The sequence below is a fragment of the Aquarana catesbeiana genome, linkage group LG04 (assembly GCF_042186555.1).
Source record: "Aquarana catesbeiana isolate 2022-GZ linkage group LG04, ASM4218655v1, whole genome shotgun sequence".
Taxonomy (NCBI): Eukaryota; Metazoa; Chordata; class Amphibia; order Anura; family Ranidae; genus Aquarana; species Aquarana catesbeiana.
In genome coordinates, this window is record NC_133327.1 from 581267712 (window position 1) to 581280458 (window position 12747).

Consider the following 12747-nt stretch of genomic DNA (forward strand, 5'->3'; position numbering starts at 1 on the left):
TTACCTCTCCAGCAAAATGTATGGGTAAAGCTCCCGGACAGATCCTCCTCGCCACCAAAGTGGGGGGCTGTCAGCCATGAGGAATGCTGCGACACAGGCCAAGACCCGGTTGTATACGACCTAGCTAGACGTTTAACTCGCAGGGCCAGCCCCTGTCCAGTAGGGCTATGTCGAGGTGACCCAACGTGTAGCTGCAGTCTGCACGAGCTCTCTGGCCAGACTGGGGTGACCCCTGGACCAAGTGTCCAGTCCATCGCCCAGCCCAGCAGTTGATTGGAGATCTCACTGGAAAAAAAATCCAGGAAAAGCAAAAAACAACAACAAAAATTCCCAGCAGGGACTAGCGATCCCAGCAGGGAACTAAGTCCTTACTCCTGACTAGGCAGAAAAATAAATACCTAGAGCAGGGAAGGGGTGATATACTGACTGAGGACAGCCCATGGGAGTGGCTAAGTGTTTTGTTTTTTTTTGTTCTGCCTAGTCCTACTCCTGCTGAGGCGATATAACGCTATCGTTATAAATAAAGAAGCTGTATCTGTCAATGAACGAATGAGAAATACATTTTTGTGGCTGGGAATCTTCTTTTCTTTCCAGGTCACAGCTAATGAGTATTCCTTTTTCAATTATATTTCTCACACAATTTTCCCATCATTGATTTGAAAATCATTTGATTTTTATAAAATTCCCAACATGTCCGATTACTCAAATTCGATGGGCACATGAAAATTGGTCATTGCTGCAGCCCACTAATGGTAGGAAATTTGAACGAAAATTCTTAGTTTATGATTTTCTAAAGAAAATTTGTTTGGAGTTTGACCCGTGTATGGCCAGCTTTAGAAATAGTTTTTTTGCACCAAACAGTATGTGCCACAGAGCCCCACCTACAAGCTGCCCCTCTCTGACACATTTCACTCTAGCGTACTTAGTCATATACAAGTTAAGTGTTTTTGGTGTGCGACCCATTTGTTTGACATGTGAATTTACCTGAGTGTAGACAAGCTTCTTCGGTCAGCACCTAGAATGCCCTGCAGCAGAGGGAACGACTGACACCTTTGGAGCGGTGGGTTTATATTAATCCCCTGCTCATGTAGTTGGCTTTCAGCTTTTCCCAAAAGTCTGCATAGCACGTGAGGTCAAGTTACAACATGCAAAATGTTTTAAGGATGAACAAACAAACTTATGTAACCTGTTAAATTAATTTCCTATGCAGATCTATTGCATAATCAGGTTTTGCTGTTAAGTAAAGAGAACTCTGTGGCACAGCACAGGCTTTGTAGTGGAGTGCCCATTTATTTACTATGCTCAGATACAGGCGCAAGCTTTTAAATCCTTTTTGCAACAATGCCCTGGGTTGTTGGACATGTCCAGGGAAGACAAAGATCTCTGCTTCCCTCATTTAACTGCTTAGAGAGACCACACCTGATGAAACAGAGGTTGCTGGGCAAGTGATCTGCACCAAGGTGAGTAGCCCTCTATTGTCAGAATTTGTGTGCAGGCAGCCATACAAAAGCCTGTTAGTACCCAGCTTCTCCAGGACACTCAGCTATTGTGATAGCTACCAGAGTACTCCAGTTCCCATAGAACGCCCCCCCTGTGTCCTTCGGGCCTTGGATCCCTTTAGCTGTGTTACCAGCCCTTTTTTGGACTTCACCGAGAGGGATGCAGTCTATGAGGATAACCACAAGTAGCGGTTTGTGTTCTGAATTGTTTTACTGAAGTAGTAATTCTCAGCTAGACTCTGTTATAGAGACGATGCTATGCAGCCACATACCCATGAGTGAGCCACAGAGACATTTCTGTGAAGAGTCTGAGTCTATGTTTGTGCAGCTTTTAAAATCTGTTTTCTATTTTTCTGCAGTGTATACATGCTCTTTGCCATCCAGTCCCTGTTTTGCACCTGTGTAGCAAACTGTAAGTTACAGTTACTCCCTTTTAGATCATTTGGCCAATATCCTGTCCTTATACAATGCCACAACATGGTTTGCATTTTATTAAAGGTCTGTAAAATGCAGACCACAGTGTGGAGTAATACAGCAGGATATAGCAGAGAGCCGATATAGCTATATCTACTCTGTTATAAATAGGCCCCATCCAGTAATACTAAATATTAATTATAAATATTGGCTGCAGAGTTGACATTTACTCGGTTTTATACTGCATAACAGTGCAAGTAGAACAGTGCCAGGTGCAGTACCTAAAGCAACCAATATGAATACATCTTGTACTACTCTGCTATGAGTGACCGGTTGCTATGCCTATAATACATTGAAACACTTTGAGTGGAATTTATCAGAACTGGAGCAGACGGTATCTGGAGCAGCTGTGCATGGCAACCAATCAGATTCTATACCTGTCTGCTCCAGTTTTGATAAATTCCCTCCTTTGTTCTCTACACTACTTACTGAATAAGCCCATTAGCGATAACTACAGTATTAGACCCTCAGCCTTTAGGGTACAGCGGCCGCTTTATGTACACGAAGACCTAGCCAAAAAAACCAAAGACTGGCTAAAGAAAAAAGAAAAGATTTTACAAGCAGACAGAGACCATTATAACTTATTGAAAAGTTTGCTTTCCGTTTCAACTTCTCATTTATTGTAGGATATCTTTAAAGTTTGTCGTAATGAAACTTTCATTTATAACCAATGCCAATTTGTCAGCTCTGTTATGTATGCGATGTGTGTTCTTACCCTTTGTTAACTTTATGAACATTCCATTGAAAGGTTTTCCTTTCTTGTTTGAGCCAAATAAATACAATCCAATCAAGAAATGTGGTCCTTCTTTAAATTTATTTTTTAGCTTTGTTTCTAATTTTTACAACATAAAAAGATTTTTTTGGAATCCACCAGACATTTCATTGCATGGATCAGCTCTACCAAGCACACCAACATGTTAATTGTTGCAGAAGTTTGTATGTGGAAGTCAAACACAAGGATTATTGTATGCGTTATCACTCCGCTACCAACCGATCAACTGTCATTTGTAAGGTTCTAGAAATAACAGCAGATTGTGGTGCAGAATAAACTCTCAGTTTTTTAAATGTTTTTCTATAAATCCACTTCATTAGCTGAACTTTCCCTTTTTTTTTTTTTCTTTACCGTACTTCTGAATATTATTGCCTCTTTATATATTGACCAATGTTAAAACTATCTTCATGTTGTTTCCTTGAACTTTTGGTTAGGGAGCGTGCATTGCGAACTTAAAGTGGTAGTAAACTGTCTGATGTAAAAACCCGCTAACAAACAGGGTTTGTTCAACAGAAGAGACCCTGGAGGTCTCTTTTGTCATAAATGAATCCCCCCGCCTGTCAGCAGGTAATGCCATCTTAGCCACGCATGCACAGCTCTGAACGCATTTATTGCCTGCTCTGCATGCTGCGGTGAAGTGACGGAGGGAAGACCGGGTTAATATGAAAGTGCAATGGGCCAGAGAGAGCTGTGACAGCTGGTGGCTCTGTCTATAGGAAAGTCTCTCATAATGTACTAGTATACAGTGCATACTAGTACATTATGACTTAAACCTGCATGGGGGGCAGTTTTTTTTTTTTTAGTCTCCTGAGACTTTACTACCACTCAGTTATCACCTAAATATCTGCTTTGGGACTACATGTCTCATGATTCCTTATGTGGTTCTCATACAGCACAAGCGTGCCCACATAAACTGTATTTACATTGGAGCCTATCTGTGCCACTTGTTTTTGCATGGGATCCCAAACACATGGGTAGTTACGTTAAAGGGATATTAAATTCTTGTTTTTTTGTTTTTTCTTAAAAAAAACAAAAAACAAAAATGTTATACTTACCTGCTCTGTGTAATAGTTTTGCACAGAGCAGCCCAGATCCTTTTTTAGGGACCCCTGCCAGCGCTCCTGGCCCCTCCCTTCCTATCGGGTGCCCCCACAGCAACAGCTTGCTCTGGGGGCATCCTAGCAGGCGCTCTCCCGACCCGCGGCTCAGTGTGTCCATTCACACACCGAGCCATAACTCGGCCCCGCCCCCTCTGTCTCCTGATTGGCTCACAGCTTGTGATTGACAGCAGAGGGAGCCAATGGCTGGATTGAGAGGGGGCTCAAGTAAGTATTGGGGGGGGGGGTGCTGCACACACAAGGCTTTTTTACCTTCATGCATAGAATGCATAAAGGAAAAAACCTTGTACCTTTACAACCACTTTAAGGCTACAGGGAGAGCCATTAAAGCAGCATAGCCTCCTTATGGGCAGACGTTTTCTTGGTAAGACCATCTAGTTTTTGCTTTAAAGAAATAAGGGCACTGAAAATGCAAACCGCAATTAAACATGTATACGAGTAATGGATCTACTTTTAATTTGATAGATCATGAGTATAAACACTTTCATAAGAAATAAAGACTTTTACATGGTTAAAATATACTGTAATTAATGTCAGGAAATGACAACCCTACACTGCAATATATTTATAAATCAGTGGAATTTGTTGTTGAGATAATTAAGAAAAAAAATGACATGTGTCATGGAAATATCCTAAGGTCTTTTATGGAACTATACTTTGACTACTTCAGGACCGTTCACCCGCAATGTACTATGGACAGTCGGCCGGTGCAGGCAAAGAGACGTACATGTATGTCGCTGCATGCTTCAGACTTTAGGGTGCTGTGTCCTGTACTATAGAGGGAATGATCTCTGTATTTCTTATCCCTGCAAAGCAGGGATACGAAACAAAGATATCGGTTAGTAAAAGCAGCACACATTACACATTGCTAGGCACATATGTAACCCATTGATCAACCTAGATGTTAACTCCTTTCCAGCCAGTGTCATTAGTACAGTGACAGTGTATAGTATTATAACTGATCACTGTATTAGTGTCACTGGTGAAGTCAGTGGCAGTTAGTCCATTCCCCCAGTTAGTGTTAGATTGGCCGCCGCACTATCACAGTTCCATTATAAGTCGCTGATCACCGCCATTAGTAGTTTTAAAAAAAATTAAATTCCAATATATAATCACCTGCAGACATGTAGACATGTGAACCAATCAATATACACCTATTGAGATTTCTTTTTACCTAAGACATGTAGTGGTTATGTTGTATAGCAGAAAGTAAAAAACATTTTTTTTTCAAAATTTTCAGTGTTTTTTTCATTTATAATTGCAAAAAAATAAAAAAAAACCCAGTGTTGATCAAATACCACCAAAAGGAAGCTCTATTTGTGTGAAAAAATTTTTTTGGGTACGGTGTTGTATGAATGCACAATTACCAGTTAAAGTAGCATAGTGCTCAATAGCAAACAATGGAATAGAGATGAATATTGCAATGGTGAAACAAAGCACATACCCAGCCAAAAGGTTCTCTTAGTTTTGCACTGAGCGGGGAAGGATTGTCAGGTATTTATTGCTATCTGGGGCTCCATTTTGCCCCCACCAACAGAAAAATAAAAGTGCTTTTCTTTAGCAGAGTATGGAAAGGCTTGATCCCCTGTCAGATTTTTATTTCTGTCTGTGTCCCTATTGCACATTTTCCCTTTACCTTACTTTCTCATTGTGTCCTCACTACAACATGGGGGTTATTTACTAAAGGCAAATCCACTTTGCACTACAAGTGCAAACTACAAGTGCAAAGTGCACTTGAAATTGCACTGAAAGTACACTTGGAAGTGCAGTCGCAGTAAATCTGAGGGGTAGATTTGAAATGAGGTGAAGCTCTGCTGATTTTATCATCCAATAATGTGCAAGCTAAAATGCTGTTTTTTATTTTCCTTGCATGTCCCCCTCAGATCTACAGCGACTGCACTTCCAAGTGCACTTTCAGTGCAATTTCAAGTGCACTTTGCACTTGTAGTGCAAAGTGGATTTGCCTTTAGTAAATAACCCCCCCATGTGCCACCAGAAGTGAGATGAAGAAGACTTATGTAAGCTCAAAGTCAATCTAGTCAAACCTTACAGAGGCCAGAATAATCCCTCTATGCTCTCATTGCCATGCACGTCCGCTATCCCATGTGTTGACAAAGAGTCACGTATACCCATAGCTGGAGGTATCAAATATTTCCATTCACGTCCAGCAACCTAACAGATCAGTGGGGGACCAAAGGAAAGGTAAGTGTAAGCTGCTGCAGGAGTTGGCATTAAAGCAAACCTGTTGCTTTGGTCTACATGAATAATGCACAGCTTCCCCTAAAGCTGAACACAGATGAGTGAGATTGGGGTGGAGGAACTTGACTGGCCTGCACAGAGTCCTGATTTCAACCCGATAGACACTTTTTGGATGAATTAAAGCGGAGACTGTGAGAGCCAGGCCTTCTCCTCCACATCAGTGCCTGACCTCACAAATGCACTTCTGGAAGAATGGTCAAACATTCCCATAAACCTTGTGGACAGCCTTTCCAGAATAGTTGAAGCTGTTATAGCTGCAAAGGGTGGGCCAACTCAATATTGAACCCTACAGACTGACTGGGATGCCATTAAAGTTAATGTGCGTGTAAAGGCAGGCGTCCCAATACATTTGATAATATGGGGTGTGTATATATAATTATAAAGATAGAGAGAGAGTGGGAGAAAGAGAGGAAGGAGAAGCCTTGCTATTATGCAGTATCTCATGTATCAGGGAAAACCTAGAGCTCACATTCCTACTAAGGGGGTTATTTAGGAAAGGCAAATCCACTTTGCACTACAAGTGCACTTGGAAATGCAGTCGCTGTAAATCTGAGGGGTAGATCTGGAATGAGAGGAAGCTCTGCTGATTTTATCATCCAATCATGTGCAAGCTAAAATGCTGTTTTTTATTTTCTTTGCATGTCCCCCTTGGATCTATAGTGACTGCACTTCCAAGTGCACTTGCAGTATAAAGTGGATTTGCCTTTAGTAAATAACCCCCAATAATTCACTAAACACAAAATAGCCTTTATGTGGCTTAACCTGCATTTGATTTCCTCTCAGAAACCTTTTTGCAATGACACTTTACAAGAATTCTCTTTGACTAACATGCATATTTTTACCAATGGAGCAGGGTTTCTTTGGTACTTATACCTGCTAGACTTTAATTGGAAAGAAAAAAAAAAGAAAAACTTCTAGGTAGAACAGCTTTGCCCATCAACAAAACATTGAAAAGAAGAAAGCAAGCCCAAGGAGTGAGAGATAGGATCAATGATAGATGATATATCCTCTAGCACACATCACACACCAAACAAGTAAAAATGTGAAAAGCACAACAAACATGACTTCAAGATATATTTTTTTCAGTAACAACTCAAAATATATACTCTAATAACTTACTATAGATTTCCTTTAACGTGAGATCATTTGAACTCAGCAAGAGTATAAACACAGTTTGAAGTGGATTAAAAAGAGAACTTTGTACACACACAGTACCTTTGTCTTATCAGCTATAGGTCTTCTCAAGGTGGAACTCTGACTGGAGAAAATCAGAGGTGCGCCAAATCTGGTTCCAGCAGACTCAAGAGCGTTCAGCAGGATTCCCTTCAGTCTTTTATAATTTGGTTTCACGCTGTACTGTAAAGCACTAACTTCAGTCATAAACTTGGCTATATCATCTGTAGATGCATAAAACAGATTTAGCAGATGCACCAAAATACAGAATCTGAAAATACAAATGTTTTCAAGCTATTTTGCATTCTGTCAGTCTAAGGCCCTGTCCACATGCAGGCTACACTAGGAGTACACTTGCTCAGCAAGGGATCTGTTTACTGGTCCCTGCTGAGTAGGCGGATGGCTGGTCTGTGTCCGCTTCGCTTATGCAGAGCGGACACAGACATATGTGAATGGACCGGCTGTCCGTTTACACCATCCGATCCGCTAGATGGAAGGAGAACGAATCCCTATCCATCTGTTTTTAGTGGATCGGATTGAATGTTGGCAGGCGTAAATGAACACATTTTACACCCACCGCTCCATAGAGGAGAATGGGAGGTCCAATCAGGTCCGTCTGAAAAACTGACAGGTGGACCAGATCGGTCCAATCGTGTAAAGGGGGGTGCATAAGACAAAATATTTAGAATACATTGTAAATGACAACTCAGAAAATGTTTGTATTTTCTTAACACAGACTTGCAACTTGGTAATAGATAGAACGCTGCAAATAAGGACACCAGAGAGCATACCTTCTTTCATGAAGGTTTTAGTATTTTTGAGGAGTTAAAGCTAAGATAAGACAAACCACTAAATACAAAGGTAAAAAACATAAGAAAGCTTTTTAATCTGGCAAAGGATTTGTGTCACCTTGCATATAGTTATAGGATTTACATCAGGGGTCAGCCATCTTTTTCCACTTAAGGGCTGGATTCAATGTCGGTGAATGCATGGAGGGCCGCATTCACCTGCTAACAAATTAAGATAATAATAATCCTAACAGTAATAATAACAGTACAGGTTTACCTCACTTTACTAATACAAAGCTTTATATTGCACATCCTCTGCACATTACACAGCCGCCGCACCTCAGGCCCCTTTTACATTACATAGCCCCCGCACCTCTGGAACCTTTTACATTACACAGCCCCGCACCTCTGGACCCCTTTACATTACACAGCCCCCACACCTCTGGACCCCTTTACATTACACAGCCCCCACACCTCTGGACCCCTTTACATTACACAGCCCCCGATCCTCTGGACCCCTTTACGTTACACAGCCCCCATACCTTTGGACCCCTTTACTTTACACAGCCCCCCTGCAGCTCTGGATCCCTGCACGTTACACATTCCCCTCCGCAGCTCTGGACTCCTGCATGTTACTTAGCCCCCCACAGCTCTGGACCCCTGTGTGTTACACAGCCCCCCACTGCTCTGGACCCCTACACGTTACACAGACCCTCCACTGCTCTGGACCCATGCACGTTACACAGCCCCCCTGCAACTCTGGACCCCTGCATGTTACACAGCCCCCCTAAAGCTCTGCATCCCTGCACATTACACAGCCTCCCCACAGCTCTGGACCCCTGCATGTTACAGAGCCCCCCACAGCTCTGGACCCATGCATGTTACAGAGCCCCCCCTACAGCTCTGGACCCCTGCACATTACACAGCCCCCCCACAGCTCTGGACCCCTGCACATTACACAGCCCCCCCACAGCTCTGGACCCCTGCATGTCACACAGCCCCCCAGCTCTGGACCCCTGCATGTCCCAGCCCCCCCGCAAATCTGGACCCATGCATGTTACACAGCCCCCCTAAAGCTCTGCACCCTGCACATTACACAGCCCCCCACCGCTCTGGACCCCTGCATGTTACAGAGCCCCCCCCCCCCCCCAGCTCTGGACCCATGCATGTTACACAGCCCCCCCCCCAACAGCTATGGACCCCTGCATGTCACACAGCCTCCCCAGCTCTGGACCTCTGCATATTAAACAGCCCCCCACAGCTCTGGACACCTGCATGTCACATAGCCCCCCAGCTCTGGACCCCTGCATGTTACACAACCCCAACTCTGTCCCTTCCTCTCTTACTCATGCAGAGGGGGAGAACTGCTGGAGTTACTTTTTCATATTAGCAAGCTAATGATTGGTTGCTGGGACCACCTAGCAACCAATCACCTGCTGAATAACTTAGAAAGTTAACTCTCGCAGCTACGTTCCGGTCCTCTATTCAGCGCTGCTCCTCTGTCACTCTCTCCCCTGCTGTACAGGAGACAGTGTTTTCTGTCTCCTGCTCTGCTCTGCTGTGAGCGGCGGAGTCAATCTGGCGGCCACCCTGGGTGTCACCTAGGTACTGGTACGGTCCGCAGCAGGCAGAAATCATGAATTTTGGCATTGATATTGAAAATATGACTGATCATGCCAACTCACTCTTTTATTTAAGGACAGTGATCATATGAAGCCATTTATTATCTCATAGTTGTTTGGCTCCTTTTTAAATCATAATGATAACAGAAATCACCCAAATGGCTCTGATCAAAAGTTCAAATACCCTGGAATGTTTGGCCTTGATACAGACACAGGGTGACACATAGGTTAAAATGGTAATTAAAGAGGGGTTGCTTGCTTACATCACGGTCATCCTAAAAAAAGGGTAAGATCTTACTACCTCTAGCAGTTAGACCGATTTCGCTTTTGAATACCAACGTAAAGATACTGGCAAGGATCTTGGCTAACCGCCTTAAACCCATTATGCCAACAGTGAGCCATCCAGAGCAAACAAATTTTATTACCGGGAGGGAAGCCAGAGACAACTCTACGTGCGATTCAGCTAATACATTGGGCACAATTGCAGACTGACCATACACCCTGTCTATTGCCTTCCACTGATGCCAAAAAGGCATTTGACAGGGTCGAATGAGTATACCTTTAAGTGGTGCTGGCTAGACTATTCCTTGGCCCCAACATGCTCTCCTGGATAGGGTCGCTTTATGGCTCCCTGGAGGCTCGGGTTAAGGTGAAGGACGTTCTATCCGATGTCAGGTACATACAGGGCGGTCGGGAAAAAGTAGAGAGGAGACAATGCTGGAAGTGGCAGCAGAGGAGGAGTTAAGTGGGGAAGGCTAAAGGAGGTCCTTAAATCTTATACCACAAGCACGGAAACAAACAGCTGACACTGGAAAAAGTCTTTTGTTTTCTACACAGTGGCAGATACTGTGAAAACGTAATACCCCTACGTGGGGTGAATGGTTCCAGTGAGTGCATTACCTATAGGACACCCATAAGAATCACTGAGCACAGATTTGAAGAGCACCTGTCTCCGTTTACCTTGGTCTCATCAGACTACAGGACATGGTTCCAGTAATCCATGTCCTTACTCTGCTTGTCTTCAGCAAAGTGTGGGCTTTCTTGTGCATCATCTTTAGAAGAGGCTTCCTTCTGTGACAACAGCCATGCAGACCAATTTGATGCAGTGTTCAGAGTATGGTCTGAGCACTGAGAGGCTCACACCCCACCCCTTCAACCTCTGCAGCAATGCTGGCAGCACTCATACATCTATTTCCCAAAGACAACCTCTGGAAATTACGCTGAGCATGTGCAATCAACTTCTTTAGTCGACCATGGCGAAGCCTGTTCTGAGTGGAATCTCTCCTGTTAAACCGATGTATAGTCTTGCCCACCGTGCTGCAGCTCAGTTTCAGGGTCTTGGCAATCTTCTTGTAGCCTAGGCCATCTCTATGTAGAGCAACAATTCTTTTTTTCAGATCCTCAGAGAGTTTTGCCATGAGGTGCAATGTTGAACTTCCAGTGACCAATATGGAGAGTGAGAACAATAACACCAAATTTAACACACCTGCTCCCTATTCACACCTGAGACCTTGTAATACTAACGATTCACTTGACACTGGGGAGGGAAAATTGCTAATTGGCCACAATTTGGACATTGTCACTTAGGAGGTAGGGTTGCCACCTCATCCCTTTAAACCCGAACACATATGAATTACACAGGTTAAAGCTAATTTAATGCAGATAAGGCACAACGTGAGTTTAATTACCACATTAATCAGAGAACCTGTGTAATTAATATGTGTTCAGGTTTAAAGGGATGAGGTGGCAATATATGTGGCATATATATATATATATATATTTTTAATTTTTTATTATTTGTCAGTTTTTTCAAACAGTCTTTAAGGTGGACAGGAAAGCCCAACCAAGGAAGATCTCAGTGTCACTTGCAACTAGAAGCAGTAGTAAGCAAAGTTATGTCATGCTGCATTGGCTGAAGCAAAGTGCAGTGCAACACTCCTCTAAACTAAGTATATCATCGCTCAGTCCTTTAGAGTTAACCCTTTCCGGCTTTTTGTTTTCTTTTTAGGCTATCTTCGGGGTCTGAGTCCTCCTGTAGGAAGAAGTGTAACCCACCTGTCTCAAAATCTAATGTCCTTTATTGCATGAAAAAGAAAAGGCTCTATTATAAAATTTAAGAAAAAAACTCCAAAGTACCACATCTAAAACAAAGGCCCACTTTTTGTAAAAGCTATATCAATGCATATAACAAAAAATTCTTCAAAATAAATGAAACCCACAAAATAATACCCCCAAAACAAAAGTCCATTTTTAACCACTTAAGGACCAGGCCTATTTCTGACATTTGTTATTTACAAGTTAAAATCAGTATTTTTTGCTAGAAAATTACTTAGAACCCCCAAAAATTATAAATATTTTTATTAGCAAAGACTCTGGAGAATAAAATGGTGGTCGTTGCCGTATTTTATGTCACACAGTATTTGCGCAGCGGTCTCTCAAACGCATTTTTTGAGAAAACAAAAAATACACTTCACCGAATTTAATAAACTAAACAGGAAAGTTAGCCAAATTTTGTTTTATATTGTTAAAGATGATGTTATGCCAAGTAAATAGATATCTAACATATTATGGTTTAAAATGTCACACACTCGTTGAATGGTGAAAAAACTACGGTACTTAAAAATCTCTATAGGCGAAGCTTTAAAAATTTTTAACGGTTACAAGTTTAGAGTTACAGAGGAGGTTTTGAACTAGAATTATTGCTCTTGCTCTGACGATCGCTGCGCTACCTCACGTGTGATTTAAACACTGTTTACATTTGCGGGCGCGACTTATGTTTTGCACTTTCTTCGATGTGCGAGCACATGGGGATGGGGTGCTTAAAAAAAAGAAAAAATCTCTTATTTTATTAAACTTTTTTTTTTTTTTTACACTGTCCCTTTTAAAAAAAAAAATCTGATCACTTTTATTGCTGTCACAAGGAATGTAAACATCCCTTGTGACAGTAATAGGCAGTGACAGGTATACTGTATGGAGAGATCTAGGGTCTAAAAGACCCCAAACCCCTCCACTGCACTTAAAAGTATTCAAAATGCCAAAATC

The 12747-nt window shown here is 42.4% G+C and overlaps 1 protein-coding gene across 2 annotated transcripts in view; it reads right to left on the bottom strand.

The window, feature by feature from the left end:
- VRK2 (VRK serine/threonine kinase 2) overlaps positions 1 to 12747 on the bottom strand; it is a 205847-nt gene that overhangs the window by 31973 nt on the left and 161127 nt on the right. For both annotated transcript variants that reach the window (XM_073628115.1, XM_073628114.1), the window contains exon 11: positions 7338 to 7519. In XM_073628115.1, coding sequence (XP_073484216.1) covers positions 7338 to 7519 — 182 coding nt within the window. The remainder of the gene's footprint in view (positions 1 to 7337; positions 7520 to 12747) is intronic.